This window comes from Boleophthalmus pectinirostris, unplaced genomic scaffold, assembly GCF_026225935.1.
Source record: "Boleophthalmus pectinirostris isolate CB_2022bp ecotype Guang Dong unplaced genomic scaffold, ASM2622593v1 HiC_scaffold_17, whole genome shotgun sequence".
Taxonomy (NCBI): domain Eukaryota; kingdom Metazoa; phylum Chordata; class Actinopteri; order Gobiiformes; family Gobiidae; genus Boleophthalmus; species Boleophthalmus pectinirostris.
The window spans coordinates 33,651,283-33,678,281 of NW_026571115.1; the positions used below are offsets into that span (position 1 = coordinate 33,651,283).

Below are 26,999 nucleotides of genomic sequence, written 5' to 3' on the forward strand. Positions count from 1 at the left end.
GACTAAAACCAGGACTAAACCAGGACCGAACCAGGACTAAACCAGGTCTAAACTAGGACTAAAACCAGGTCCAAACCAGGACTAACCCAGGACTAAACCAGATCTAAACCAGGTCTAAACCAGGTCTAAACCAGGACTAAACCAGGATTAAACCAGGTCTAAACCAAGACTAAACCAGGACTAAAAACAGGTCTAAACCAGGTCTAAACCAGGACTAAAAGCAGGACTAAAAACAGGTCTAAACCAGGTCTAAACCAGGACTAAACCAGGTCTAAACCAGGTCTAAACCAGGTCTAAACCAGGACTAAACTAGTCTTTTTATTCTCTTTTATCAGGTAAAACAACTTATGTTAAGATCCTCGTCTTTGCTGCACAAACACACGTGGAGTTCTTCTCTCAAACAGAAAGAAGACACTCCGTTCCACCTTGTGATGTCATGTGGTGATACAGGAAGTGCTTTAGAACTCCACACACCTTCACTAGAATCATTTGGATCATTCCTGCCCTCTCCAATCTCCACTGAACAAAAGGTAAAAGGAGCTGTTAATGTGAAAACGACGCTTCATGACATTTGCAGATGTAGAAAACACGAGTGAATGAAACAAAAACACAACTCCAGGTCTGTTTTTGAGGAGTTCACATCGTTATAACACGACTAAAAGCTCACAAGAGTCTATTTTGTGTGATATTGGACCTTGAAAATTCATTTGAAAATAAATAAAGTACTTTTACTGCACAATGAAATCTGCATAATTCAACATTCAACACCTAAAACACTCTTTACTCTTTAAGTGGATTTTCAAACAGGTACTTTTTTATTTAAAGATCCCGTCTCATGCAAAATAACTCTTTTCACATTGTATCTTCTGCACATAAACAAGCACAATTTGGGTTTTGGAACATCCATTACACAATAGTTATGAAATCAGTCACAGACCAGGAACTATGAAAGTCCGACTATTGCTCCTCCCCCCGCCCGTCCTGAGAAAACACAGGCTCCGCCCTCCAAACGTGACGTAGGCTCTTAGTGAGCCGCCCTTCCTCCGCCATCTCAGGGAGGGAGGGGGAGACAGACGTGCACCCTGATAGTGGTAGGAATTAGAGGTCTGCGCGGGACAGAATTTTGAGTCCCGCTCCCGCAAAGAATTGTAATTTTCAATCCCGCTCCCGCCCGCATCTGCAATACTGTGTCCCGCGCCCGCCCGCAAGTCCCGCAGGATGGGAACCTTTGCTTTCTTAAACTCTATCAAACACGGAGAGGAGGCGCGGTGGGCGATCCGGCGACATGGTTAAGTCCTGGCTAAATTCAGTTTTAGTCCTGGTTTTAGAGCTGTTTTTAGACCTGGTTTAGTCCTGGTTTAGACCTGGTTTAGTTCTGGTTGAGTTCTGGTTTTGTTGCGCAGGCAGCACGACGTACGGAAGGAGGGACTGTTAGCGTGGTGTACGGGACACGGGGGACTGTTCACATGGCATACTTGGACGGAAGGACTGTCTGCATGGCATAAGGGACGCGGGGGGACTGTCCGCGCGGCGTACAGGACGGGGGACGTCTGCTGCTTAAAATGTTTTTATTAATGCCAAATAAAATCTCCAGCACAAATGATGCATGATATACTTACATTCATCTTATTTATATTTTACTTTATACTCATATTTAGTTTGCGGGACTGCAGTTTATCATCCCTCCCGCCCTCGCCCACATTGTTTAGCCCCACTCCCGCCCGCGCCCACAGCGAGCTTTCAAAATGTGTCCCGCGTCGCAGTGGTTTGCGTCGGGGCCCGCGGGACTGCAGGGCTCTAGTAGGAATAAACCTTTATTCATCATGGAGATACAGCGCGTTCAGCCGCATGTGTTGGACCCGGAATCGGACGAGGACTTTGAGGAGCACGAAGCTCAAGCACCGTGTCCACATCAACTGAACATTACTGATCGGTAAAATATTAATAAACACGAGTAGATAAACTTATTATATCGTGAACACTGCAGTGTAGAACAATGAGTCCTGGTTTTAGAAATGGTTTAGTCCTGCTTTAGTCCAACTTTAGTCCTGGTTTAGTCCTAGTTTAGTCCTGGTTTAGACCTGGTTTATTCCTGTTTTAGTCCTGGTTTTAGTCCTGCTTTAAACCTGTTTTAAGTCCTGTTTTAGTCCTGTTTTAGACCTGGTTTAGACCTGGTTTAGTCCTGTTTTAGTCCTGTTTTAGTCCTGCTTTAGTCCTGTTTTAGACCTGGTTTAGTCCTGCTTTAGTCCTGTTTTAGACCTGGTTTAGTCCTGGTTTAGTCCTGTTTTAGTCCTGTTTTAGACCTGGTTTATTCCTGGTTTAGACCTGGTTTAGTCCTCCTTTAGTCCTGTTTTAGACCTGGTTTAGACCTGGTTTATTTCTGGGTTAGACCTGGTTTAGTCCTCCTTTAGTCCTGTTTTTAGACCTGGTTTAGACCTGGTTTAGTCCTGGTTTTAGCCCAAAGTGTGAAAACAGGAAAATACCGCCATGTCATCCATTTATTTCAACAAAATAAAAATAAATCTCACTATTTCCAAGTAAAACGGTGCGCGGGATTTTTCCTCACAAACATCAGCATCATAACACGTAACTCTATCAGCGTCTCTGTTTTATTCTCTCGCTTCTCTTGGTCTTTTTCTTCCAGCGTTTTATTTCTCTGTCCTATTTCTGCTGCATTTCCATAACGTTATAAAACCTGAGCACCGGCGAGGCCCTTAGCTCCCGCTCCCTCTGCAGCTGTCCCTCCGTGCGCCGCGGAGGATTGGAGCGATACGACAGCGGACATGTGGACGGGACGGGGGCTGACGGGGGCTGACGGGGGCTGGACGGGTGCTGGCGGGTGCTGGCGGGTGCTGGCGGGTGCTGGCGGGTGCAGGGGAGGGGAGGGTCAGATTAGGATTACACAGTATTAAAGGAGTATTAAAGGAGTGCGCGGTTGTGGCTGCCCTGTGTGTGGATTCATGCCAAACTGTCGCAGGTTTTCTATAGTCACTGGTGTTATGTATTTATATTTTATATTTTATTTATAATTTTTTAAATTTATTATAGACAAATCCAAAGAAAACAAATATTAATAATAAAAACTGAATTATTATTATATTATTATTATTATTATTATTATTATTATTATTCATAATAATAATAATAATAATAATAATAATAATAATAATAATAATAATAATAATAATAAATAACATAAAGAAAGCACACAAAAAATAACTAAACTAAACTAAACCAGGATTAAACCAGGTCTAAACCAGGATTAAACCAGGTCTAAACCAGGACTAAACCAGGACTAAACAGGATTAAACCAGGACTAAAACTAAACCAGGATTAAACCAGGACTAAACCAGGACCAAAACAGGACTAAAACAGGACTGAACCAGGATTAAACCAGGACTAAACCAGGACTAAACCAGGACTAAAACAGGATTAAACCAGGACTGAACCAGGATTAAACCAGGACTAAACCAGGACCAAAACAGGACTAAAACAGGACTAAACCAGGTCTAAACTAGGGATGAGACATGATTTTCGAATATTCGTCATACGTTTGAATATTGAATAGTAATTTCGAATAAAGACGTTTCCTAACCAATATTTCATGTACGGCATTCGGCCAGAAGGTGGCGCTAACAGACTGTAAAACTCCCTGTAGGCGCGGTAGACTAGGCCGAGTGTAGAGGCTGCTCCGGAATAACAGAAGAAGAAAACTTATCGCGCCGCATTAGCAATGCAGAAGCAAGTAAAAGTTCCGTATGATCGTCATTTACTTTGTTAAATGAAAAATCTGCCAGGTGAAGCAAACCATAGATCAACCACTACCATGCAGAGCCGTCTGAGAGCGAAACACGCCCAAACACGGGAACATGCGCAAGTGAACTCAGTACTGCCAGGATATATGCCCACCGCTCCACACTGACCCGATGACATGTGAAGACTATTGGTTAATGAAGTTACACATTGAGTTGAAGCTTAAACACCGAGATCTTATTTGTTGAACAGTACCATTGTGTTTCCTATATAATGTGTAACCTATGTGCTTCTAAGCAATTTCCTTTGCAGAACTGGGACTGTAGAGATAAACCAACTGGTATAAGCCCTATGTAACTTTGTAGGCAGTTAGGGACAACAATCTGACCCAGAGCTCTGTATTAGAATTGAATTGTCAGGGGAATAAATTTTTGTAACTTAAATTGACTGAGTCTAGTCATTTTTGATAGAACACGCCTAAACATGATGGAAAAGAAGCAAACAGAAATACCCCCGACTGGCAAAGTGAGCGAGCGCTTACTTAGGTGTGTCTGCGACGTCCGTGCCATCGGAGCGAGTCTCTGCAGTGGGCTACAGTATGTGCTTGGTCATGCGTTTTTAACCCTCTCAGGCTCAAATTAATTTCTAGTATCAGGAAAAATCTGATATTTGGGGAAAATTATAATATGGGGTAGTAATATACAATCCTGACTTTTTTATCCTTTGTAAACAAAAAAAGTATTTTGCACTTCTGGCAGGCAGTTTGTGTGTTGTCATTCTTGCACAGTCTGCATCGTCCACGTTTATCAGCATGGATGGGAAAAAAGCTAATAAAATATGGATGTGGAGTCAGTAGGTAATTGGAATTTAGCTGTTGCAAATCTGCAACGCCTGCCTGGAGAGGGTTAAAACTGAGATAGCCTTGAATATAATTTCATATTGTTTCATAGGTGGGTGCTCATTTCTGATTTGGAAGGGTGTTTTGTTGATTAAAACATTTGCGCTTAAATACCCCATCTGTCATGTGGTATATGTGCGTGTGCGTGCAGGCGGGGAAAGGGGGGGCGATTTTTGAATAATATTCGAATAGCTGTCATTGAGTTTCGAATAGTGTTTTTGCCAAATATTCACATCCCTAGTCTAAACCAAGACTAAACCAGGAAAATGAAAATGTTGCTGTGTCCTTGAGCAAGACACTTCACCCAGTTCGCCCCCATCAGTGTCTGAAAGTGTGTGGGTGAGTGTTTCCTCGATGTAAACAGCTCTGAGAGAGATAAAAAGAAAGATAGAAAATCACTCCAGAACCGTTTAAAGCAGAACAGAACCAGGACTAAACCAGGACTGAACCAGGTCTAAACCAGGTCTAAACCAGGTCTAAACCAGGTCTAAACCAGGACTAAACCAGGACTGAACCAGGTCTAAACCAGGTCTAAACCAGGTCTAAACCAGGTCTAAACCAGGACTAAACCAGGTCTAAACCAGGTCTAAACCAGGTCTAAACCAGGACTAAACCAGGACTAAACCAGGACTAAAACCAGGACGACTAAACAGGACTAAAACAGGACTAGGACTAAACAGGACTAAAACAGGACTTAAAACAGGACTAAAACAGGACTAAAACCAGGACTGAACCAGGACTAAAAACAGGACTAAACCAGGACTTAAACAGAACTGAACCAGGACTAAACAAGGACTGAACCAGGACTAAAACAGGACTAAAACAGGATTGAACCAGGACTAAAACAGAACTAAACCTGGACTAAAACAGGGACAGAACCAGGACTAAAACAGAACTAAACCTGGTCTAAACCAGGACTAAACCAGGTCTAAAACAGGACTTAAACAGGACTAAAGCCAGGACTGAACCAGGACTAAACAAGGACTAAACCAGGACTGAACCAGGACTAAAACAGGACTAAACCTGGACTAAACCAGGACTAAAACCAGGAATAAAACAAGACTAAACCAGGACTAAAACAAGACTAAACCAGGTCTAAAACAGGACTAAACCTGGACTGAACCAGGACTAAAACAGGACTAAACCTGGACTAAACCAGGACTAAATCAGGACTAAACCAGCTCTGAAACACCAGGGCCGTTCTAAAAGTCGACACGAGCAGCGTGGACTGAACCAAAGTCCGCCCCGCTCGTCTAGTTAACTCCATTAAGTGTGTTTTATTACTCTGCCATTTGCCTTCATACACAGACTCGACCGAGAGAGACACAGATCAGAGACTCAGAAGAGAGACACAGAGACCGAGAGAGACACAGAGACCGAGAGAGACACAGAGACCGAGAGAGACCGAGAGAGAGACCAGAGACCGAGAGAGACCGAGAGAGACACAGAGACCGAGAGAGACACAGAGACCGAGAGACAGAGACCGAGAGAGAGACCGAGAGAGACACAGAGACCGAGAGAGACACAGAGAGAGAGACCGAGAGAGACACAGAGACCGAGAGAGACACAGAGAGAGAGAGACACAGAGACCGAGAGAGACACAGAGACCGAGAGAGACACAGAGACCGAGAGAGACACAGAGAGAGAGAGAGAGACACAGAGACCGAGAGAGACACAGAGACCGAGAGAGACCAGAGACCGAGAGAGACACGAGAGAGAGAGAGACACAGAGAGAGAGAGACACAGAGACAGAGACCGAGAGAGACACAGAGACCGAGAGAGACGAGAGAGACAGAGACCGAGAGAGACACGAGAGAGACCGAGAGAGACAGAGACCGAGAGAGACAGAGACGAGAGACCGAGAGAGACACAGAGACCGAGAGAGACACAGAGACCGAGAGAGACACAGAGACCGAGAGAGACCGAGAGAGACCGAGAGAGACACAGAGACCGAGAGAGACGACAGAGACCAGAGAGAGAGACCAGAGACCGAGAGAGACACGAGAGAGACCGAGAGAGAGAGACCGAGAGAGACACAGAGACCAGAGAGAGACGACACAGAGAGAGAGACAGAGAGAGACAGAGACCGAGAGAGACACAGAGACCGAGAGAGACACAGAGACCGAGAGAGACACGAGAGAGAGACCGAGAGAGACACAGAGACAGAGAGAGAGAGACCGAGAGAGACACAGAGACCGAGAGAGAGAGAGAGAGAGAGAGAGACAGAGAGAGAGAGACACAGAGACCGAGAGAGACACAGAGACCGAGAGAGACACAGAGACCAGAGAGAGAGACACAGAGACTGAGAGAGACACAGAGACCGAGAGAGACACAGAGACAGAGGGAGAGGAGGAGATGAAGCACGAGCCGGACTCTGCGCCCAAATCACACTTAAATAAGACTCATTTCTCCACACGGGCCGGGCTCATACAGTCTGTGAAGAACTACTCCAGGTGCTGCTGTGTCACTCAAGGAACTCTACTTTTACGAGTAGTTTTTACACCGTATTTTGACTTGTACTGGAGTAATGTTTTGTTTAAAGTAACAGTGTACTTGAGTAAAATACAATTACTACACACACGTTACGCTTCAGGCTCGTGATTCTTCGCAAAACTTTCCGTCCAAAGTGAGCGGAGAAAGATGAGAAGCCAGAGCACGAACAGAATCCACTGAAATCTCTTTCTCTCTCTGTGGATTCCAGCAGATACAGTCTTTCCTAAGACATTTTCACTGTCAAATTCTTTGATAAACTGTAGTGTGCAAGTGTTTGTTTTTAAGTACATGGTGGTCGTTCCAGTTTGTCAAAGCCTGATTCTGGCAGATCTCAGAAGCTCAGAGGTCTGGTCTGGTCTGGACTTGGATGGAGACACTGGGAAAATCAGGAGCCAAAACTGTTGTTGTGTCCTTAGGCAAGACACTTCACCCACATTGCCTAGTATGAAAGTGGTGTGTGTGTGTGTGTGTGAGTGATGATGATGATGGTTTGAGGGGCCAATGGCGCAGATCTGCGCTTCAGTCAATCTGACACAGGGCAGCTGTGGCTGCAATAGTAGTTCACCAACACCGGGTTTGGAGTGAGTGAATAAAGCTCTGTAAAGTGTCTTTATGACATATGTCTGTGAAAAGTACTATATAAATAAAAACTTACTTACTTACTTTTACTTGTGTTTACAATGTTCAGTCTGCAGTCGTTGCACAAATCTTTGTTTATAATAATAGTGGTGATATTTATGTATTAACCTTTGTTAATAATTTATTGTTTTAACTTTCATGTTTGGTGTATTGGTTTTGGAAATAAAGCAAATTGCAATGATAAATTCTGAATTATTCTTAGATCCAGGCGGGGCAGGGTGGGGTGGCACCACAAAGTATTTGTGTTTAGGGCCCCAGTACAAGTGGCTCTGAACGGCCCTGAAAATACTGTATCACTCTCTGCCCATCACGAGTAATTATAAGTGTTTTTTACATCTTAACCTCCACCCACCTCTCTCCAGATGGAGAGTCCCTGCCTCAAGTGGAGGAGTTCAAGTATCTCTGGGTCTTGTTCTCGAGTGAGGGGAGGATGGAGCGTGAGATTGACAGGTGGATCAGTGCAGCGTCTGCAGTGATGTGGTCTCTGTATTGGACCGTTGTGGTGAAGAGGAGATGAGCCGAAAGGCGAAGCTCTCGATTTACCGTCAGTCGACATTCCTCCCCTCACCTATGATCATGAGCTCTGGGTAATGACCGAAAGAACGAGATCACAGATACAAGTGGGAAATGAGTTTCCTCTGCAGGGTGTCTGGGCGCTCCCTTAGAGACAGGGTGAGGAGCTCAGTCACACGGGAGGAGCTCAGAGTAGAGCCACTGCTCCTCCATGTGGAGAGGAGCAGCTGAGGCTCGGGCATCTGTTCTGATGCCTCCTGGACGCCGCCCTTGGGAGGTGTTCCTGGAATGTCCCACCGTGAGGAGGCCCCGGGGAAGACCCAGGACACACTGGAGGGACTATGTCTCTGGGCTGGTCTGGGAAGACCTCGGGGTTCCCCTGGAGGAGCTAGAGGAAGTGTCTGGGGTGAAGGAAGTCTGGGAGTCCCTGCTTAGACTGCTGCCCACACGACCCGGCCCCGGATAAGAGGAAGAAAATGAATGGATGGATGGATGGATGGATGGACATCTTACCCTCACATATAGTTTGTATCTTCATGTCTGGACCAGAATCAGAACTTCATCTTTTTAAAAACCAAAAGCTTTGATTTTTTTTTTTTTTTTTAACCATCTGTCTCCTTCCTCAGACGCCTCATGTGACTCACGTGACACTGATGAGCTGACCACAACAAACCACAGACTGTATAAAGAAAAGTGACGTCACCCACAGCGTCCAGCTCCAGTCAAATGAAGCTCACCGAGGCCTGCAGTCATAGGAGCGAATCTGAACCCAAGATCCATATTAGGAACAGGAATTAATTTAGCGGGTTAATACATTGCTTCCTCTTTTCTTATTAGCCTCTAGTGTTTGTTCTTGTGTCCTTCTGTTCACAGTATTTTTGGAGTGTCCCTGGTGTAAATATGATCTTCACATTTGCAGTGGTTTGGCTGATGTGCCCTCTCCTCTTCTCTTGAGTCGTGTGGTGTTTTGTTTTTGTTTTCCACATTCTTTTTCATGTTTCTTTTTTTCCTCGCGCTCAATCGTCTCCCTGTTTCCTCGACAGAAGCTTTACTGCGTGTTTTGTTTTCGTGGTATTTCTACAGAACGTTGTGTTTTTTGATCTGTTTGCGTTTTGTCCTTGGGGTGCACCCGTCGCCGTCGTTCGTTTTTGCGTGTGGTTTTGCCGTAGTTTTGATGTTCGTATTGTGTTGTATGTCCTTGAAATCCTCGTCCATCTGGCTTCGCGGCGTCTCCCCTCCTCTTCCTCCTCCTTTGTGATGACGGTGAAGAGCAGGAATAATGTTGTGGTGCCGGTTGAGCGTTTTCTGTCCTGACCGGGTTTGAGGTTTACGTCCAAAAAAGCCGTAATTCTCTCCTCCTCCTCGTCCTCCTCCTCAAGTGTGTTTATTTTCCTGTTTTATCAGTTGTTTTAAAGTGCTCCCTTTGCTCCTCTGTGTCCTTGTTTTATTTTCTCCAATATGTCATCCTCATATCTTCTCCACGGGGCGGCTCTGATGTGGAGGGACGGGTTTGAGGGCCTTTTCCTCCAGATCTTCAGTGAAGAAATGGCTCGTAATGGCCGAGAGCGGATCCCTCATGGCGAAACCTTCTTTTTGTCTGTATACAGTGTTGGGAAGTTTACTTTTAAAATGTAATCCCCTACAAATTACAGATTACACACACCAAAATGTAGTTTGTAACGTAATCCATTAAATTACTTAAAGTGAGTAACGTAATCTGAATACTTTGGATTACTTGATGTTGTCGTGCTTTTTAAAAGCGACATGAATGTAACGACCACATCCTGAAAATTCATGTTTGTTCTCTTCAAATTGTCTGTTGAGCCCAAGTCTCCATGAACAGACTTTTGTTTAAAGTAGAGAAGCAAAGACGAGGAAATATTAACTTTTAATGTTTTGTCTGCTTAAAGAAAATAAAAAGTCCAGTCTTTCCTTAACCAGATTAAAAATATTATTGATAGAGAAATGATTTTTATATGAGATCACTGCTGCTTTAAATTATGTTCACACTACTGTTAAGTGTCATACTGTTTAGTCCTGGTTTAGTCCTGGTTTAGTCCTGGTTTAGTCCTGGTTTAGTTCTGGTTTAGTCCTGGTTTAGTCCTGTTTAGTCTTGGTTTAGTTCTGGTTTAGCCCAAAATGTGAAAACAGGAAAATACCGCCGTGTAATCCATTTATTTCAACAAAGTAACTGTAATCCAATTCCCACTCACTGAAACAGTAACTGTAACTTGAATACAGTTACTCATAATTTGTACTCTGATTACGTCACTATTGGTCCTGGTTTGGTCCCAGCCTGGTCTCGGTCTGGTCTCGGTCTAGTTCCGGCCTGGTCCTGGACCTGGATCAGTCCTGGTTCAGTCCTTATGCACCGCAAAATTCCGACATCGCAGTCACGTAAGTCACGTAAACGAGGCCGTTATCCGTTTTTTCCATTCTTCATTTAAACACAAAATTGAAAACAGAAAAAACAAATTGTTATCCGTTTTTCATTTTGGTTTTGAAGACAAATAATGAAGAAAATTGTTTTTTTTTTCGTTTTCTTATTTTTGGTTTTATATTGGAAAACGAAAAAACGAATGACACATGGATTCGATAGGAACTTTGTTTTCCACCAATCCATGTATCATTCGCTCATTCGTTTTTCAAAATACGGGAAATCTCGGGAATCAACACAGAATGTGTGATTGTCTGGTGCCCGAACTCGCACTTTCGGGGTTTTTACAAACCGTCTGTTGTATTCAGATTTCTGATCTAGTTGATGGAGAGAAATGAAATTGAGCGGAAGCACTAGGTGACACCAGCCCGACAAAAAAAACGGGTCACACAGATTTATACAAAAACAAGTGAATAAACTAAGGGTCACACATCAAAACTAAATCACAAATGCCCCAAATTTAAAACCACCATGTTTTATACAAATGTGTTTGTGTTTGTTGAGGTGAAGTTGTCAGTGCAGTCGCCCTGCACCAGGTGGACACCACAGACTGAAGAGAGACCAGGTCCAGGCCTCATCTCACCATGAGCTGAGCCGGTTCTTCTACACACATATAAAAGTCCACTGTGCACTGGATTAATGTAAAGGTAAGATTGTGATTAAATTAAAGAATTGGCCAAACATGTCAAAAAAAAACATGGAACACAATGTTCTGTGATTTTAGGTGTAATAATGAACACCATGTTTAATAAAAAAATAAATAATAATAATAATGCATTTATTTAGGTGTCACCACACCAGGTGGACACTGAGACTGACAGAACATCACGTCTGTAACTGTTTGTATTCGTCACTAGAGTCACTGGGTTTCAGTTGGTGAGTCTTTAATATAAAGGTTTGTGATGTAAACTTTCTGTTATTATGGCATGGAACACTATTGTTTTCTGTGATATGTTCATTAAAGGCATAAATATCATGTTCATCTATAATAATAATAAAATGTCAGTCTGTTTGTTCAGGTGAAGTTGTAGTTTACTCTGATACTGAAGACTGAAGTACACACCTCTGTATCTGAGCTGGTTTCTTCACTAGAACCTCCTGCACACTGGACTGATGAACATGTCCTTCATGTACACACTTAGTGGTGGATGTTGAAGTCATTATAATAACATTAAGCTCAGTTGTGCTGTGTAAATATTAAAGGTGGATTCTAATAATAAAATGTGATGTTTGTGTTCCTGGTTTATACTGAGTATTGATCAGTAAAGATCAGGTCACATTCCAGCTCTGTGTCTGAGCTCAACTCACTTCTTCACTGCCTCCGCTGCACTTCACAGGTGAGTATTTCATTTCACGTGTTTAAAGGTTTGGTGACAGTTAAACTGTTTGTCATTAGAATAACACAGATGCTGTTACCTCCTTTGATTCCTCTGTGTTTGTGATTACAGATGTTTCATGAGGTGAACACAGACACAGATCTAGAAGGAGCCTGAAGAACTTGAGATCCTCACGTCTTTCCTCTTCACAACAAAAAGTGGAGGGTTAAAATTGACTCACACAGAATCAACTTTAACATTTTCTCAGAGTTTATATGAGTCCAATCTGTTCTAGAGTTAATTTAACATTTTTGGAAATGTTAATTAAGTAACACTGGACCAAAGTTTCTGTTTAACCTGAAATCCAGAGTTATATTCACGTTTTGGGAGTAAACAGACAACACTTTGTAGAGTTAACAACACATAGAGTTGTTTTATTTTATTTTTACTTTATTTGAGTTAATTTAAGATTCAATTATGTACAAAACTGGTTCAAACTGGTTCACTTCTCTCACAAGAGTTTGAAGTGGTGAATGGGAGGAGCCAAATTAACACTAAGAGAAGTTGAATTAAAACTAGAGGAAGTTGAATTAACACTAGAGGAAGTTGAATTAACAATAAAGGAAGTTGAATTAACACTAGAGGAAGTTGAATTAACACTAGAGGAAGTTGAATTAACACTAGAGGAAGTTGAATTAACCTCAACCACATCAACTCTGGCAAATAACCCCAACTCAAACCCCCATTTAACTTTCAAATAGTTAAAATAACACTTTTGGTGTTAAAAACAACTCTGAAATATTTTACCCTAAAATTTTAACCCTTCAGTTTTTTGCTGTGCTCAGACTCTTTATGGACTTTATACTTCAGCTCATGTCCAACTGTCACTTCCATGTGTCTTTAACTTTCTTAAATATTTTCTTACATCATTTGTTTACATATTTTAATGTGTATTTGTGTTAACTGTTTTTAAAATAAATGTTTGAATGAGTTTTAGCTCTGAGTCTGTTTATTCTTATGACAATACATTGATTAGTTGTATTTTTAAATTACAGGGAAATACTGATAACAAAATTCCCAGGTAACACTTGTACATGTGATATACAAGGTTTTGCTGTAAGCTGCAGAGCAATTATTTACTGTAAACTTCAAACCAGCGAATAACTGTAAAAAAAATACCTCAACAAAACCCTGTAAAGTGTTCCAGCTCTTACCTGTAAAAATGATTTACAGTAATAAATAAAACAAACAAGGTGTTTACTGTCAAATTTACAGGAGATTTGTTACAGTGTAGAATGAATCATTTTAAAAGCAGCTGATGTCGTGAATAAATTAAAATTAATCTATCAATTTTAGTACGTTTGTCTTGGGAAAATCGTGTGTTTTTATACATATTTAATATTTATTGTGATTTTAGCCAAGTGTGATGAATGAATTTAACTAATTGTTGATGGAACAAAACCATTCTGCACTGGAGCTCTGTAACACTCAGTGCTGGGGAGTAACAGATTACATGTACCAGAGTTATGTAATCAGAGTACTAATTATGAGTAACTGTATTCAGTTACAGTTACTGTTTCAGTGAGTGGTAATTGGATTACAGTTACTTTGTTGAAATAAATGGATTACACGGCAGGGATTTTTCCTGTTTTCCAGGGTTTTTTTTGTTTTGTTTTTTTGGTAATTCCACTAAAACTAAACAGGACTAAAACCTAAACCAGGACTAAACCAGGACTAAACCAGGACTAAAACCAGGACTAAACCAGGACTAAAACCAGGACTAAACCAGGACTAAACCAGGACTAAACCAGGACTAAACCAGGACTAAACCAGGACTAAAACCAGGACTAAACTAAACCAGGACTAAACCAGGACTAAAACCAGGACTAAACCAGGACTAAACCAGGACTAAACCAGGACTAAACCAGGACTAAACCAGGACTCCAGGACTAAACCAGGACTAAACCAGGACTAAAACCAGGACTAAACCAGGACTAAACCAGGACTAAAACCAGGACTAAACCAGGACTAAAACCAGGACTAAACCAGGACTAAACCAGGACTAAACCAGGACTAAAACCAGGACTAAACTAGATCTAAACTAGGTCTAAAATTGTAACATAAGAAGTTTTGTCTGATAAAAGAAAATAAAAAGCCCAGATTTTACTGAACCAAATTAAAAATATTATTGATAGAAGACGAGGAAACACGGTCTGCATAGCAGGATTTAGTCCTGTTAAATCCTGATTTAGACCTGGTTTAGACCTGGTTTAGTCCTGGTTTAATCCTGGTTTTAGTCCTGGTTTAGTCCTGCTTTAGATCTAGTTTAGATCTAGTTTAGACCTGGTTTTAGTCCTGGTTTAGACCTGGTTTAAGTCCTGGTTTTTAGTCCTGGTTTAGACCTGGTTTAGTCCTGGTTATCCTGGTTTTAGTCCTGGTTTAGTCTGGTTTAGTCCTGGTTTAGTCCTGGTTTAGTCCTGGTTTAGATCTAGTTTAGATCTAGTTTAGACCTGGTTTTAGTCCTGGTTTAGACCTGGTTTTAGTCCTGGTTTAGTCCTGGTTTAGTCCTGGTTTAGACCTGGTTTAGTCCTGGTTTAGATCTCGTTTAGACCTGGTTTTAGTCCTGGTTTATACCTGGTTTTAGTCCTGGTTAGTCCTGGTTTAGTCCTGGTATAATCCTGGTTTAGTCCTGGTTTAGATCTAGTTTAGACCTGGTTCGAGTTCTGGTTTAGTCCTGGTTTAGATCTAGTTTAGACCTGGTTTTAGTCCTGGTTTAGATTTAGTTTAGACCCGGTTTAATTTCCAGCAATGAGTGGAATTACCGAAAAAAAAAAATATATAGCCCAAAATGTGAAAGCATTTATTTCAACAAAGTAACTGTAATCCAATTCCCACTCACTGAAACAGTAACTGTAACTGAATACAGTTACTCATCATTAGTACTCTGATTACAGTACATGTAATCTGTTACTCCTCGACACTGTTTGCAGATCATTATTTTATTCTTTCACTCCACACTCGGTCGTGACAAACTATTGTTGTAGCCACAGCTGCCCTGGGACACACTGACAGGTGAGGTCAAGTGTCTTGCCAAAGGACACAACAACAGTTTTTGTCACTGTGGCACCTGGAAGTGACGGGATCGAGATTTGACAGGTTGGATTGGCCAGACCTGGAATTGCTTAAACTAAAGGTAAAACGTTTCGCCTTTAACTCTGGAACTACCACTTCATGACATCACTGGGTGAAACGCAGCATTTTGAGCTCTGGAGATGTGGACAGACTCATAAAATTAAATAAAAAATCACTCAAAACTGTGTGAATGAAACAAAAACACAACTCCAGGTCCAGTTTTTTTTTTTTTTTTTGAGGAGGTAACAACAACAACACTCCACGAGAGTCAATTTTACGTAATATATGGGATCTTTACGCCAATCTCAACGCGAAAAAACGACTCAACTGCGATGAAACGAAAATATTATCCGAGCACAAATCAGCCCGCGGTGTTTGTTTGTTTTATCACCTCGCCTCCATCTCCAATCTCCATCTCCTCCGCTTCTTACCTGACGATGTGCACACGAGATACGCTTGCAGAAGAAGGACCGGTACTATATTCCAAACCCCGAGCATCCTTCGATCAGGTCCGGCTCATGTCGCTCCACCACACGGACAAAGTTTTAGCATCTCTCCCCCCCTCTGCTCGCGTTCCGCTGCGTCCTGGAAGCGTTTCGATCCGTACTATTCTTTCCCCCTCCAAGTTTGACCGATCACCCCGTATCCTCGCACGGACTTCCACGTAACATCCTTTTTTTGGAGGCTGGAAATCACGCGAAATACGCCGCGTTTCGTGAAAATCTCAGGCGGAGTGGATCGTCGCTGGCGCACCGTTCGTTCCCAAAGCGGAGAGCATCATCCAGGAATCTCCAGTGACGCACGGCGCACGTAACCAGCCCATACAGGAGCGCACTCTGCTCTGCTATGCTCTGCTCTCCTCCCCACCCCACACCTCCCGCGCGCTCATCCCCGCTCGGAACACACTTCACACGGCATACATGATGATGCCAGCTCCGGCAGCGGTCCCCCGGGCACCGGCGCGCGCGTATTTTCACGAAAACATCCACGCGTTTTGACGATACCCGTGCGTCAAAGCGCGAGACTGAAAACCGTACATTTTCAGCTCGTTTTACGCGTGATTTCAACTTTTTATCAGCGGATTTCGTGGTGCATTGCGATAAATTTTGCTAAAAATGTATGTCTACGTGCTGAAATTGTGTTTATAAGTAAAATAATATGTGGCTTTAACGCGGTGGAAACGTAAATCTCGTCGTTCCACCGCGTTTCTGACCCGTGCAGAGAGTGAAGTTCGCACCTTTGGCGTGAGGAGGTGACCCAAATAAACTCCGAAGTGTGAGCCGTGGACTGTGAGCGGCCTCTAGCGGACGTCTGGACGAACTGCACACTGAGCTGCGTGTGTGAGTTTGTTTCAATCCACTTTATTTCTGTCGCACATTTCACAAATAAACAGTTTCCAAAGTGCTGCACAAATACATAATAATAACAACAATAATAAAATGATAAAATAAACAACTAAAATAATCATACTAGCCTTAAAATAATAAAAACTGTAAAATAAAATATGAGTAAAATCTAATAAAACCAATAAAAAAAAATAATAAAAATAAACTAAAATAAATAAATAAAAGAGGAGCACACAACTCAGGAGGTGTTAAAAGTCAGAGAATAAAAGTGGGTTTTAAGACGAGACTTAAAACTCTCCACTGTGGGTTCGGTTCGGACGTGGGGGGGCAGAGCGTTCTAGTTCTAGTTCTAGTTCTAGTTCTAGTTCTAGTTCTAGTTCTAGTTCTAGTTCTAGTTCTCGTAATCTAGTTTTTTTTTCCAGTTAAGACAACTGGCCAAAATTAAGCCTATTTTGTCAACGCCAAACTTCGAAACTGTCATACATGCATCTGTGACGAATAGATTGGATTATTGTAATGCTCTTTATGTTTGTGTGAGCCAAAATGCAACTTTGCCGTTTGCTGTGGGTAAAATAGGACTAAACCAGAACTAAACCAGGACTAAAGCAGAACTGAAACTCCTCTGGATAAACTGAACTGAAAATAATTTCACAAATACACCTAGAGAATGAAATTTTATTCATATAAAACACATTTCACATGTAAAAGTACGAGTAGTACTTAAAAAAAACATGACACAAGTAAAAGTATAAAAGAAGTAGTCCAAGAAATTACTAGTAGAATAAAAAAGTATTTAGTAACTGTTAACACCCCTCGATTCTGGAACCAGTCGCCGTTAGAGATCAGAGGCCGAGTCTGTACCTGTTTTTAAACTCCTCACTCCTAAACAGTGTTGAGGAGTAACAGATTACATGTACCGGAGTTATGTAATCAGAGTACTAATGATGAGTAACTGTATTCAGTTACAGTTACTGTTTCAGTGAGTGGTAATTGGATTACAGTTACTTTGTTGAAATAAATGGATTACACAGAGGGATTTTCCTGTTTTCACATTTTGGGCTATTCCTTTTTTTTTCCTTCGGTAATTCCACTTAACGCTGAACACTAAACCAGGACTAAACCAGGTCTAAAACCAGGTCTAAACCAGGACTAAACCAGGTCTAAACCAGAGCTAAACCAGGTCTAAACCAGGACTAAACCAGGACTAAACCAGGTCTAAACCAGGTCCAAACCAGGTCCAAACCAGGTCTAAAACCAGGACTAAACCAGGTCCAAACCAGGTCCAAACCAGGTCTAAAAACCAGGACTAAAACCAGGTCTAAACCAGGTCTAAAACAGGATTTAACAGGACTAAATCCTGCTGCGTGGCCCGTGTTTCCTCTTCTTCTATCAATAATATTTTTAATTTGGTTCAGTAAAATCTGGGCTTTTTTATTTTCTTTTATCAGACAAAACTTCTTATGTTACGATTTCCTCGTCTTTGCTTCTCTACAGCAAATCAAGTAATCCAAAGTATTCAGATTACGTTACTCACTTTAAGTAATTTAATGGATTCTGTTACAAACTACATTTTGGGGTATGTAATCTGTAATCTGTAGGGGATTACATTTTAAAAGTCACCTTCCCAACACTGCTCCTAAAAACGCATCTTTTTTCACTGGCTTTTAATAAGTGTAACATGTACATTTCTTCTTGAGTATTTTACTGTTTTTCTCTGTTTTTTAGTAGCTGTATTTTGTTTGTACCTTATATTTTCTTCTGTGATTCTCATTGTCTGTCCTGTGTTTGTGTGCAGCACTTTGGCCGACCGTAAAGTTTTTAAAGTGCTTTATAAATAAAGTCGGTATGTTACGGTTCCAGATCTTAGGGCCGACCACAGAGAAGGTCCCGTCCCCTCTGGTTTTAAGTCTCTTCTTAGGCACCGAGAGTTGGAGCTGGACCTCGGACCTCAAAGCTGGAGGAGGTCCGGGTCGTACTGTGGGGCCAGTCCCTTCAAAGCTTTAAAAACAAACAATAACATCTTAAAATCAGTTCTAAAATTAACAAGAAGCCAGTGCAAAGACGCGAGGATTGGGGTCATGTGCTCTCTCTCTCTCTCTTTCGGTTCTTGTTAAAAGTCGCACTGCGGAGTTTTGGACGAACTGTAGTTGGTAAAGTTTGTTTTGAGTAAAGTGCGTTGCAGTCGTCCAGTCTGTTCGGACGTGGAGGGGCAGAGTTCCAGAGTTTCCAGAGTCAGAAAATGTGATTATACTGACTCACATTAGTGCAGAAAAAGTTTCCTTAATGACACAATTGTTTCACTGTTTTATTATTACCTGAACCAGGACTGAACCAGGACTAAAACAGGACTAAACCACAGACTAAACCAGGACTAAACCAGGACTGAACCAGGACTAAACCAGGACTAAACCAAGGACTGAAACCAGGACTGAACCAAGGACTGAACCAGGACTAAACCAAGACTGAACCAGGACTAAACCAAGGACTAAACCAGGACTAAACCAGGACTAAACCAAGACTGACTAAACCAGGACTAAACCAGGACTAAACCAGGACTAGGACTAAACCAGGACTAAACAGGACTAAACCAGGACTAAACCAGGACTAAAACAGGACTAAACTAGAACTGACCCAGGACTAAACCAGGAGTAAACCAGGTCTAAACCAGGACTGAAACAGAACTAAACCAGGACTGAACCAGGACTAAAATAGGACTAAACCAGGACTAAAACTGGACTAAACCAGGACTGAACCAGGACTAAAATAGGACTAGACTAGGACTAAACCAGGACTAAAACAGGACTGAACTAGGACTTAACCAGGACTAAAACAGGACTAAACCTGGACTAAACCAGGACTAAATCAGGAGGAATAAACCAGGACTAAACTAGAACTGACCCAGGACTAAACCAGGAGTAAACCAGGACTAAAACAGGACTAAACCAGGACTAAACTAGAACTGACCCAGGACTAAACCAGGACCAAAACTCCTCTGGATAAACTGAACTGAAAATAATTTGACAAATACAGCCAGAGAATGAAATTTTATTCATATAAAACACATTTCACATGTAAAAGTACGAGTAGTACTTAAAAAAACATGACACAAGTAAAAGTACAAAAGAAGTAGTCCAAGAAATTACTAGTAAAATAAGAGTAAAAAGTATTTAGTAACGTTAAAAATCTGGTTTATAATTTGAAGTGGACGTAATTCAAAGCACAAAACATTAAATGGTGCAAAAGTTATGGAATTATTACTATTGTTATGTTATAATTTTCCACCCAGGAAGCTTAAAAAATGGGCAAACTGGGGTAAAAAATGTAAAGTTTTTTAGTAAAATCTGAAATATAATGATCTTAACTCTGTTTTGGAGGAGTCGTGAACTAAAATTGTTAAAAGTCACAGATAAAAGTAAAAAGTTTGTGTCATTAAACGATCGGGTTTTGTTAGTGGGTTTAAAAACTGTGATGGTCTGATCACATTCTGTCTGAAAACACTTTAAGACTCCACAAACTCCTGAATCTGTGTGTCATTTGTACATTTGTTTTTCAAAATAAAAACAGAAATAAGAAAATGAAAAAAACTGCTATTTTCTTTATTATTTGTCTCCAAAACCAAAATGAAAAAACGATAATGGTTCGTTTTTTCAGGATAACGAACGTTTGCCGTTTACGTGACTTAAACTGTGATGCCGGACTGAACCAGGTCCAGGACCAGACCGGGACCAGACCGGAACCAGACCGGGACTGAGACCGGGACTGAGACCGGGACTGAGGCCCTGACCAGACCAGGACCAGACCGTGATTGAGACCGAGACCAGCCTGGGACGGAGAGTGAGACTGAGACTGGGACCAGACCCGGACTGAGACTGGGACCAGGACCAGGACTGAGACCAGGAATGAGACCAGGACCAGACCAGGACCAGACCAGGACCAGACCGTGATTGAGACCGGGACTGAGACTAGGACCAGACTGGGATCAGACCAGGACTGAGTCTGGGACTAGGACCAGGACTGAGGCCAGGACCAGACCGGAACTGAGACCAAGACCAGACCAGGACCAAACCAGGACTGAGACCGGGACTAAAACGGGACCGAGACCGGGACCAGACTAGGACTGAGACCTGGACTGAGGCCAGGACCAGACTGGGACTGAGACCAGGACTGAGACCAAGACCGAGACCGGGACCAGACCGGGACTGAAAACAGTTTAGTCCTGGTTCAGTCTGTATGTGGTGCAAAAGTCCAACATCGCAGTTTAAGTCACGGAAATGGGAAATAATGGAAACAATGTTATCCGGTTATTCATTTTGGTTTTGGAGACAAATAATGAAGAAAATAGATTTTTTTTTTGATGTTATGTTGAAAAACAAATGACCGAATGACACACAGGTTCTCCTAGAACATCACCTCCATGGTCTTTCTCTTCAGACCTGGTGGGACGGTTGGTTGGTCCGGTTGGTCCGGTTGGTCCGGTTGGACCTGTGCACTGTGAGTCTTGTTCCTCCTGCGCTCCAGAGCCTTGGTGATCTCTCTGAGCACAGTCTCCTTGTTGTTCTTCATGTTCTCCTGGGCGATCTTCAGCAGACGATCGATCATCTCAGGGCTGTAGCTCCTCTGAAACGTGGCGAACTCCTTCATCCTCTGGGCCCACTCGTCTGCGTCTGGACACAGCAGGAAAATCCACTTCAGCCTTTTTAGTTTCAAATCAAGAGCTGAGTTTTAGATAAAAGAGGAGTTATTTTACTTCTCTGGACCTGACATACTTACCTTTTATTGTTTGGAGAACGTTAAACCAACATATTAACATGTGTTATAACTTTCACTTTTGTTTTGGATGCTCTGAGTCCCGCCTCCCTTTGCTCCCTGTACTAAGTCACTCCCCCTTCAGAGCACTATCACAACACAATCAGTTTTGTATCATGTTTTTGTATATTTATTTAGATCTATATTATATTTATAGAGATCACTAGATTACTCAAACATGCATTGATGACATCCACAACCTCTTGAGGCAAAGAAAAATCCAAAAAGTTGATTTCATTCATTTCAATTCATCTCTTCTCATTGAAAACGTTAATTGTAACACTTGTTTTAAATTTAGAAAGTAAAATTGTGCCTAAAATTCAACATAACAGGAATAAAAAATGTTTTCTTCTTTTCAGGACAGTAAAGTGAGCAGAGCAGCTGCTGAGGCCCCAAGAGCAGATTTTATTGGAAACTATGTAAAAATGTTGCTTTGATCGCGCCTACACAAACTGAGAACAATGAAAAGAATCATAAAAAAGGAAAATCATTTTAGAATCTTAAAATATTTGTAGAGGAGGAGAATCCGTGTGTCATTCGTACGTTCGTTTTTCAATATAAAACCAAAAATAAGAAAACTAAAAAAGAACTATTTTCTTCATTATTTGTCTCCAAAACAAAAATGAAAAAACAGATAATGATTAATTTTTTCATTTTTCGATTTTGTGTTTAAAAGAAGAATGGAAAAAATGGATAACAGCTGTTTCCCCTTTACATGACTTAAACTGTGATGCTGGACTTTTGCCCCACATACGGACTGAACCAGGACTCAAACAGGACTAAAGCAGGTCCGGGACTACACCAGAAAAAAGACCGAGACTGAGACCAGGACTTAGACCGGGACCAGACCGGTACCAGGACCAGGACTTAGATGGGACTGAGACCGGGACTGAGGTTGGGACCAGACCAGGACTGAAAATGATTTTATCCTGTTTTAGTCCTGTTTTAGTCCTGTTTTAGTCCTGTTTTAGTCCTGGTTTAGTCCTGTTTTAGTCCTGTTTTGGTCTAGGCTCAGTCCTGGTTCAGTCCGGCATTGCAGTTTAAGTCACAGAAGTCGTTATCCATTTTTTCCATTATTCATTTAAACACAAAATCGAAAAATGAAAAAACGAATCATTATCTGTTTTTTTTTTGTTTTTTCCATTTTGGTTTTGTAGACAAATAATGAAGAAAATTGTTGTTGTTTTTTTTCATTTTCTTAATTTTATTTTTATTTTGAAAAAATGAATGAATGATACACGGGTTGAGGATCTCTCACCCCCCAGTCTAATGTTGGGCTACAGTTCATAAACTCTCCATTTAAAAAGACAAACCTTTGTATCTTTTTTAACAGTATTAGTTTGTACGACCATAAACAAAAACATATGTGTGCGTGTGTGTGTGTGGCAGAGGTGGGACTTGCAAGTCGTGATTTGGTCTCGAGTCAGACTTGAGTCACTATTTTTAGGACTTGAGACTTGACTTGATAAAATGGACTAAGACTTGGGACTCGACTTGGACTTGAAGGTCATTGACTTGGGACTTGATTCGGACTTAAGGTCAGTGACTTGAGAAGACTGAATTCTTTCTAGTTTCACCGTAATGATTCACACTAAGATCTTTTTAAGACATTTAAAGTAACATTTCTACAACTCTTATATACTCATAAATGCTCATATATAAATATACCATGATTTTTTATGTACAATTTATCTTAAAATTCATATAAATTGCAAAAATCTAATCTATATTTGGTGCTTTGGTTTAAAGACTTGAAATGACTTGAAGCTTAAAGCAGATGACTTGGACTTGACTTGGACTTATGGGCCAGTGACTCGAGACTCGACTAATTAGACTTGCCTGTATTTGACTTGGGACTTGACTCGGACTTGAGGTCAAAGACTTGAGACTTACTTGAGACTTGCAAAACAACGACTTGGTCCCACCTCTGGTATATGGATGATATAAAGGTTAAAAAAAAAAAGTGTTAACCACATGTTACAGTAAAACAATTGTTTGTTTTTTTTTAACTTCATGTTGCTGCATTTTGTTCAAACACAAATGAAATTCTTCCCTTTACATTTGTATTCTATTTATATTCTATTTGAAGCTGATGATACAAACAGAGTTCGTGGTGTGACTACAGCTCTGTGTCGTGTTGAGATCTGAAACATCAAAGCGAGGCCCTTGTAGCGGTGAGGCACTCTGCCCGGGGCCCCTGCAGGCTCAGGCTCGGGCCCCGGGAGTGAGTAAGTGTTTACCTTTGCAGTTGCGTCTGTTGAAGAGGGGCATGTAGACGATGGTGGGAGCCGTGTCGTTGCCCTCAAACACGTAGCAGTCTTTGGGCCAGAGCTTCTCCTCCTTCAGGACCGTGTCATCCAGCTGTGGGAAAGGCTTGCCCACCTCCGCCGCGTACGCCCGAGCCAGAGTCAACGTCTGACAACGACACCAACGACACATGAGTCAAGCGACGTTTATATGACGACGGTCTGAACAGAAGATGCAAAAGTGGTGTCGCGTCTTCACTTTTTATTCCGCCTGGCATGCATTGTGTATGCATGCCAGGCGGCTCAGTATTGACGATAGGTGACTGAACCAGGACTAAACAAGAACTAAAACAGGAATAAACCAGGACTAAACCAGGAGGAATAAACCAGGACTGAACCAGGACTAAAACAGGACTGAATCAGGTCTAAACAAGGACTGAACCAGGACTAAAACAGGACTGAACCAGGAGGGCGAAACCAGGACTAAACCAAGATTACACCAAGACTAAATCAGATCTAAACCAGGACTAAACAAGTACTAAACAGGGACTAAACAAGGTCTAAACCAGGACTGCCAGGTGACTCGGTGGTGGTGTATGTGACATACATACACGTGACCAGATCTGACCAGAGTTTTGTGTCTTGGGCAGTGTAGACGGAAACGTTACGGCGGAGTGTATTCAACTTTTCCACTCTGGAGGGTGGTTTCAAATTTTTGTGTTTTTAAACCCCCAAAACACCGTCACCGTCTAAACGAAAGGCACTTCCAATAAAATATTTTGTTGTTTTTACCCGCAAGTGTTCTCATGTAAACAAGCGGTCGTAGGAAATTGAGTGGATATAAGAGGGAAAGCCTTAGTGTTGTTCAGTTAGACTAGAGTGACCATATTTCTGTTTGTGAAAACCCCGACACCTTACCGGGGGGTGGGAGGTGGGGCCTCCACATTGAGCTACTCTCACCTCACAACCTGTGCACATGGACTCCCACTTGTCCCGACCGGAACGGAAAATAGAGAATTTCTGGTACAAGTCATTGTTAAATGCACCTTTGTGCTTCAGACTGACCGACTGTTTGTGTCTCGCCCCTTCTGAGTCACAGACGCTACGAAAGACACTCAGTTTAATGCCCCCAGTGAAAGGTAATGAAAACCCGGACATTTCCATCACTTTAAAAAAGAAAAAAACACGGACGCCCAGGACAGGACGCAAAAAACGGACTTGTCCGGGGAAAAACGGACGTTTGGTCACCCTAAGTTAGACGCCTATAAAACCTAAAACCATTATCCATTTATTAGAACACAAAGTTCAAAATAACACATTTGCAATGATAATTAATCAAATTTTACTTAATCAGCACAATATGTATAATTCAGAAATCCCTTGGCGAGCTACTTGGAAGGGGGTGGAAAGCTACTGGTAGCACCTGAGCTACAGGTTGGAGATCCCTGGTGTAGACGCTCCTCTAGCCACATCCAACGCTTCTGTGGTGCATTTCTAGTTTAGTCTACTTTACTACTGTGGAACATTCCAGAAAAAGCAATAACATCTCCATGAATGCACCAGAAAAGTAACAGAGTGCAGAGTATAGCAGATACAAAGTCTAGAAGCATTCACATTTGAGAAAACACTGGTACTCCATAAAAGTTCTTACAGGTACAGGACATAATAACAAACTGCTACCTTCTAGATAAACACACTCTCTCCCTGTCCCCAGCTGCTCACACACGTACCTCAAACATTTCCCCGGCGCTGTACTCGGGGGCGATGATCAGGTCGATGTCCCGCCTCGGCCCCAGGAACGAGGGGTACGCCGTGTTCATCAGCAGCCCCGCGTCCACCAGGTGCAGCAGCTCCGCAGACGCCAGGCAGGACGGGACAGGAACCTCTGCACAGCACAAGAACATTCAGAAGGATTTAGTTAAAGGCAAAACGATCGAGTGGGAATCAACGGTAACTGATTGAGAAACTGAGACTGTGCAGCTCTTGTTATCTTGGTTTATGCCATCAGAAATATAATACTTGCACCTCTTTTATGGGATCACAATCTTTTGGAGGCTTTCAAACGGCTCTTTTTATATTTATTTATATGACAGAAGCCAATGTGAGATCTAAACCAGGACTAAATCAGGACTGAACCAGGTCTAAACAAAGGACTAAACCAGGATTGCACCAGGTCTAAACCAGGTCTAAACCAGGATTACACCAGGACTAAACCAGGATTATGATAATTATGAGTTTTAAAGTCATAATTATGACTTTCTGTGAGGCTTTTATTTTTATTTTGTGGCGGAAATGGGCTTCCATAAACAACCCCTCACCAGCAGAGGGAGCAGCTCATCAACACTCCAAATATAAAGTTTTCAAATATTTACATTTACACATTTTTCCTACAGACAGATGATCACTAAAGGCCACAGCTCTGACTCTCTTTGAGCCACTTCTTAACACTGAATGTAAAATGTCCCAGAGTGCAACACTCCCTCACAGACAGTGTTGGGAAGGTGACTTTTAAAATGTATTCCCCTACAGATTACAGATTACATACCCCAAAATGCAGTTTGTAACGTAATCAAGTAAATTACTTAAAGTGAGTAACGTAATCTGAATACTTTGGATTACTTGATTTTCTGTAGAGAAGCAAAGACGAGGAAATCGTAACATATGATGTTTTATCTGCTAAAAGAAAATAAAAAGCCCAGACTTTACTGAACCGTATTAAAAATATTATTGATAATATTATTGATAAAAAAGGAAGAGGCACAGTCCGCACAGCATGATTTAGTCCTGTTAAATCCTGTTTTAGTCCCGTTTTAGTCCTGTTTTAGTCCTGGTTTTAGTCCTGGTTTAGACCAGGTTTAGACCTGGTTTTAATCCTGGTTTAGTCCTGGTTTTAGTCCTGGTTTAGACCTGGTTTTAACCTGGTTTAGACCTGGTTTAGACCTGGTTTAGACCTGGTTTAGACCTGGTTTAGTCCTGGTTCAATCCTGGTTCAGACCTGGTTTAGACCTCCTGGTTTTAGTCCTGGTTTTAGTCCTGGTTTAGCCCAAAATGTGAAAACAGGAATATACCGCCGTGTAATCCATTTATTTTAACAAAGTAACTGTAATCCAATTACCACTCAACTGAAACAGTAACTGTAACTAAATACAGTTACTCATAATTTGCACTCTGATTACGTAACTCCGGTACATGTAATCTGTTACTCCCCAACACTGCTCACAGACACAGGTGAGGAGTTCCTCTGCTGCTTTAACAGAGAAACAGTTTTGTCCAAACTTGGTTTCCAAACAGTTTCCTCTTGAGGCTCTGGTCCCGACTCGTGCTTCTCCACAGAATCTCACAAACACTTTTAGGGGTGGGGGGGGCGCCTCGCTGTGAGAAATCTTACACACAAGACTAAGATTGGCCAATGTTAACACT

At 41.8% G+C, this 26,999-nt stretch overlaps 1 protein-coding gene across 1 annotated transcript in view; it reads right to left on the bottom strand.

Annotated features, from left to right (window-relative positions):
* Nucleotides 1-2,661: 2,661 nt before the first annotated feature.
* Nucleotides 2,662-26,999, bottom strand: part of LOC129408748 (cytosolic phospholipase A2 gamma-like) — a 60,562-nt gene continuing 36,224 nt past the window's right edge. Inside the window, exons 9-12 of the mRNA XM_055153105.1 lie at nucleotides 25,310-25,464; nucleotides 23,574-23,748; nucleotides 20,938-21,191; nucleotides 2,662-2,862 (exon numbers count right to left, since the gene is read on the bottom strand). Of these exons, the coding sequence (XP_055009080.1) occupies nucleotides 2,662-2,862; nucleotides 20,938-21,191; nucleotides 23,574-23,748; nucleotides 25,310-25,464 (785 nt within the window). The remainder of the gene's footprint in view (nucleotides 2,863-20,937; nucleotides 21,192-23,573; nucleotides 23,749-25,309; nucleotides 25,465-26,999) is intronic.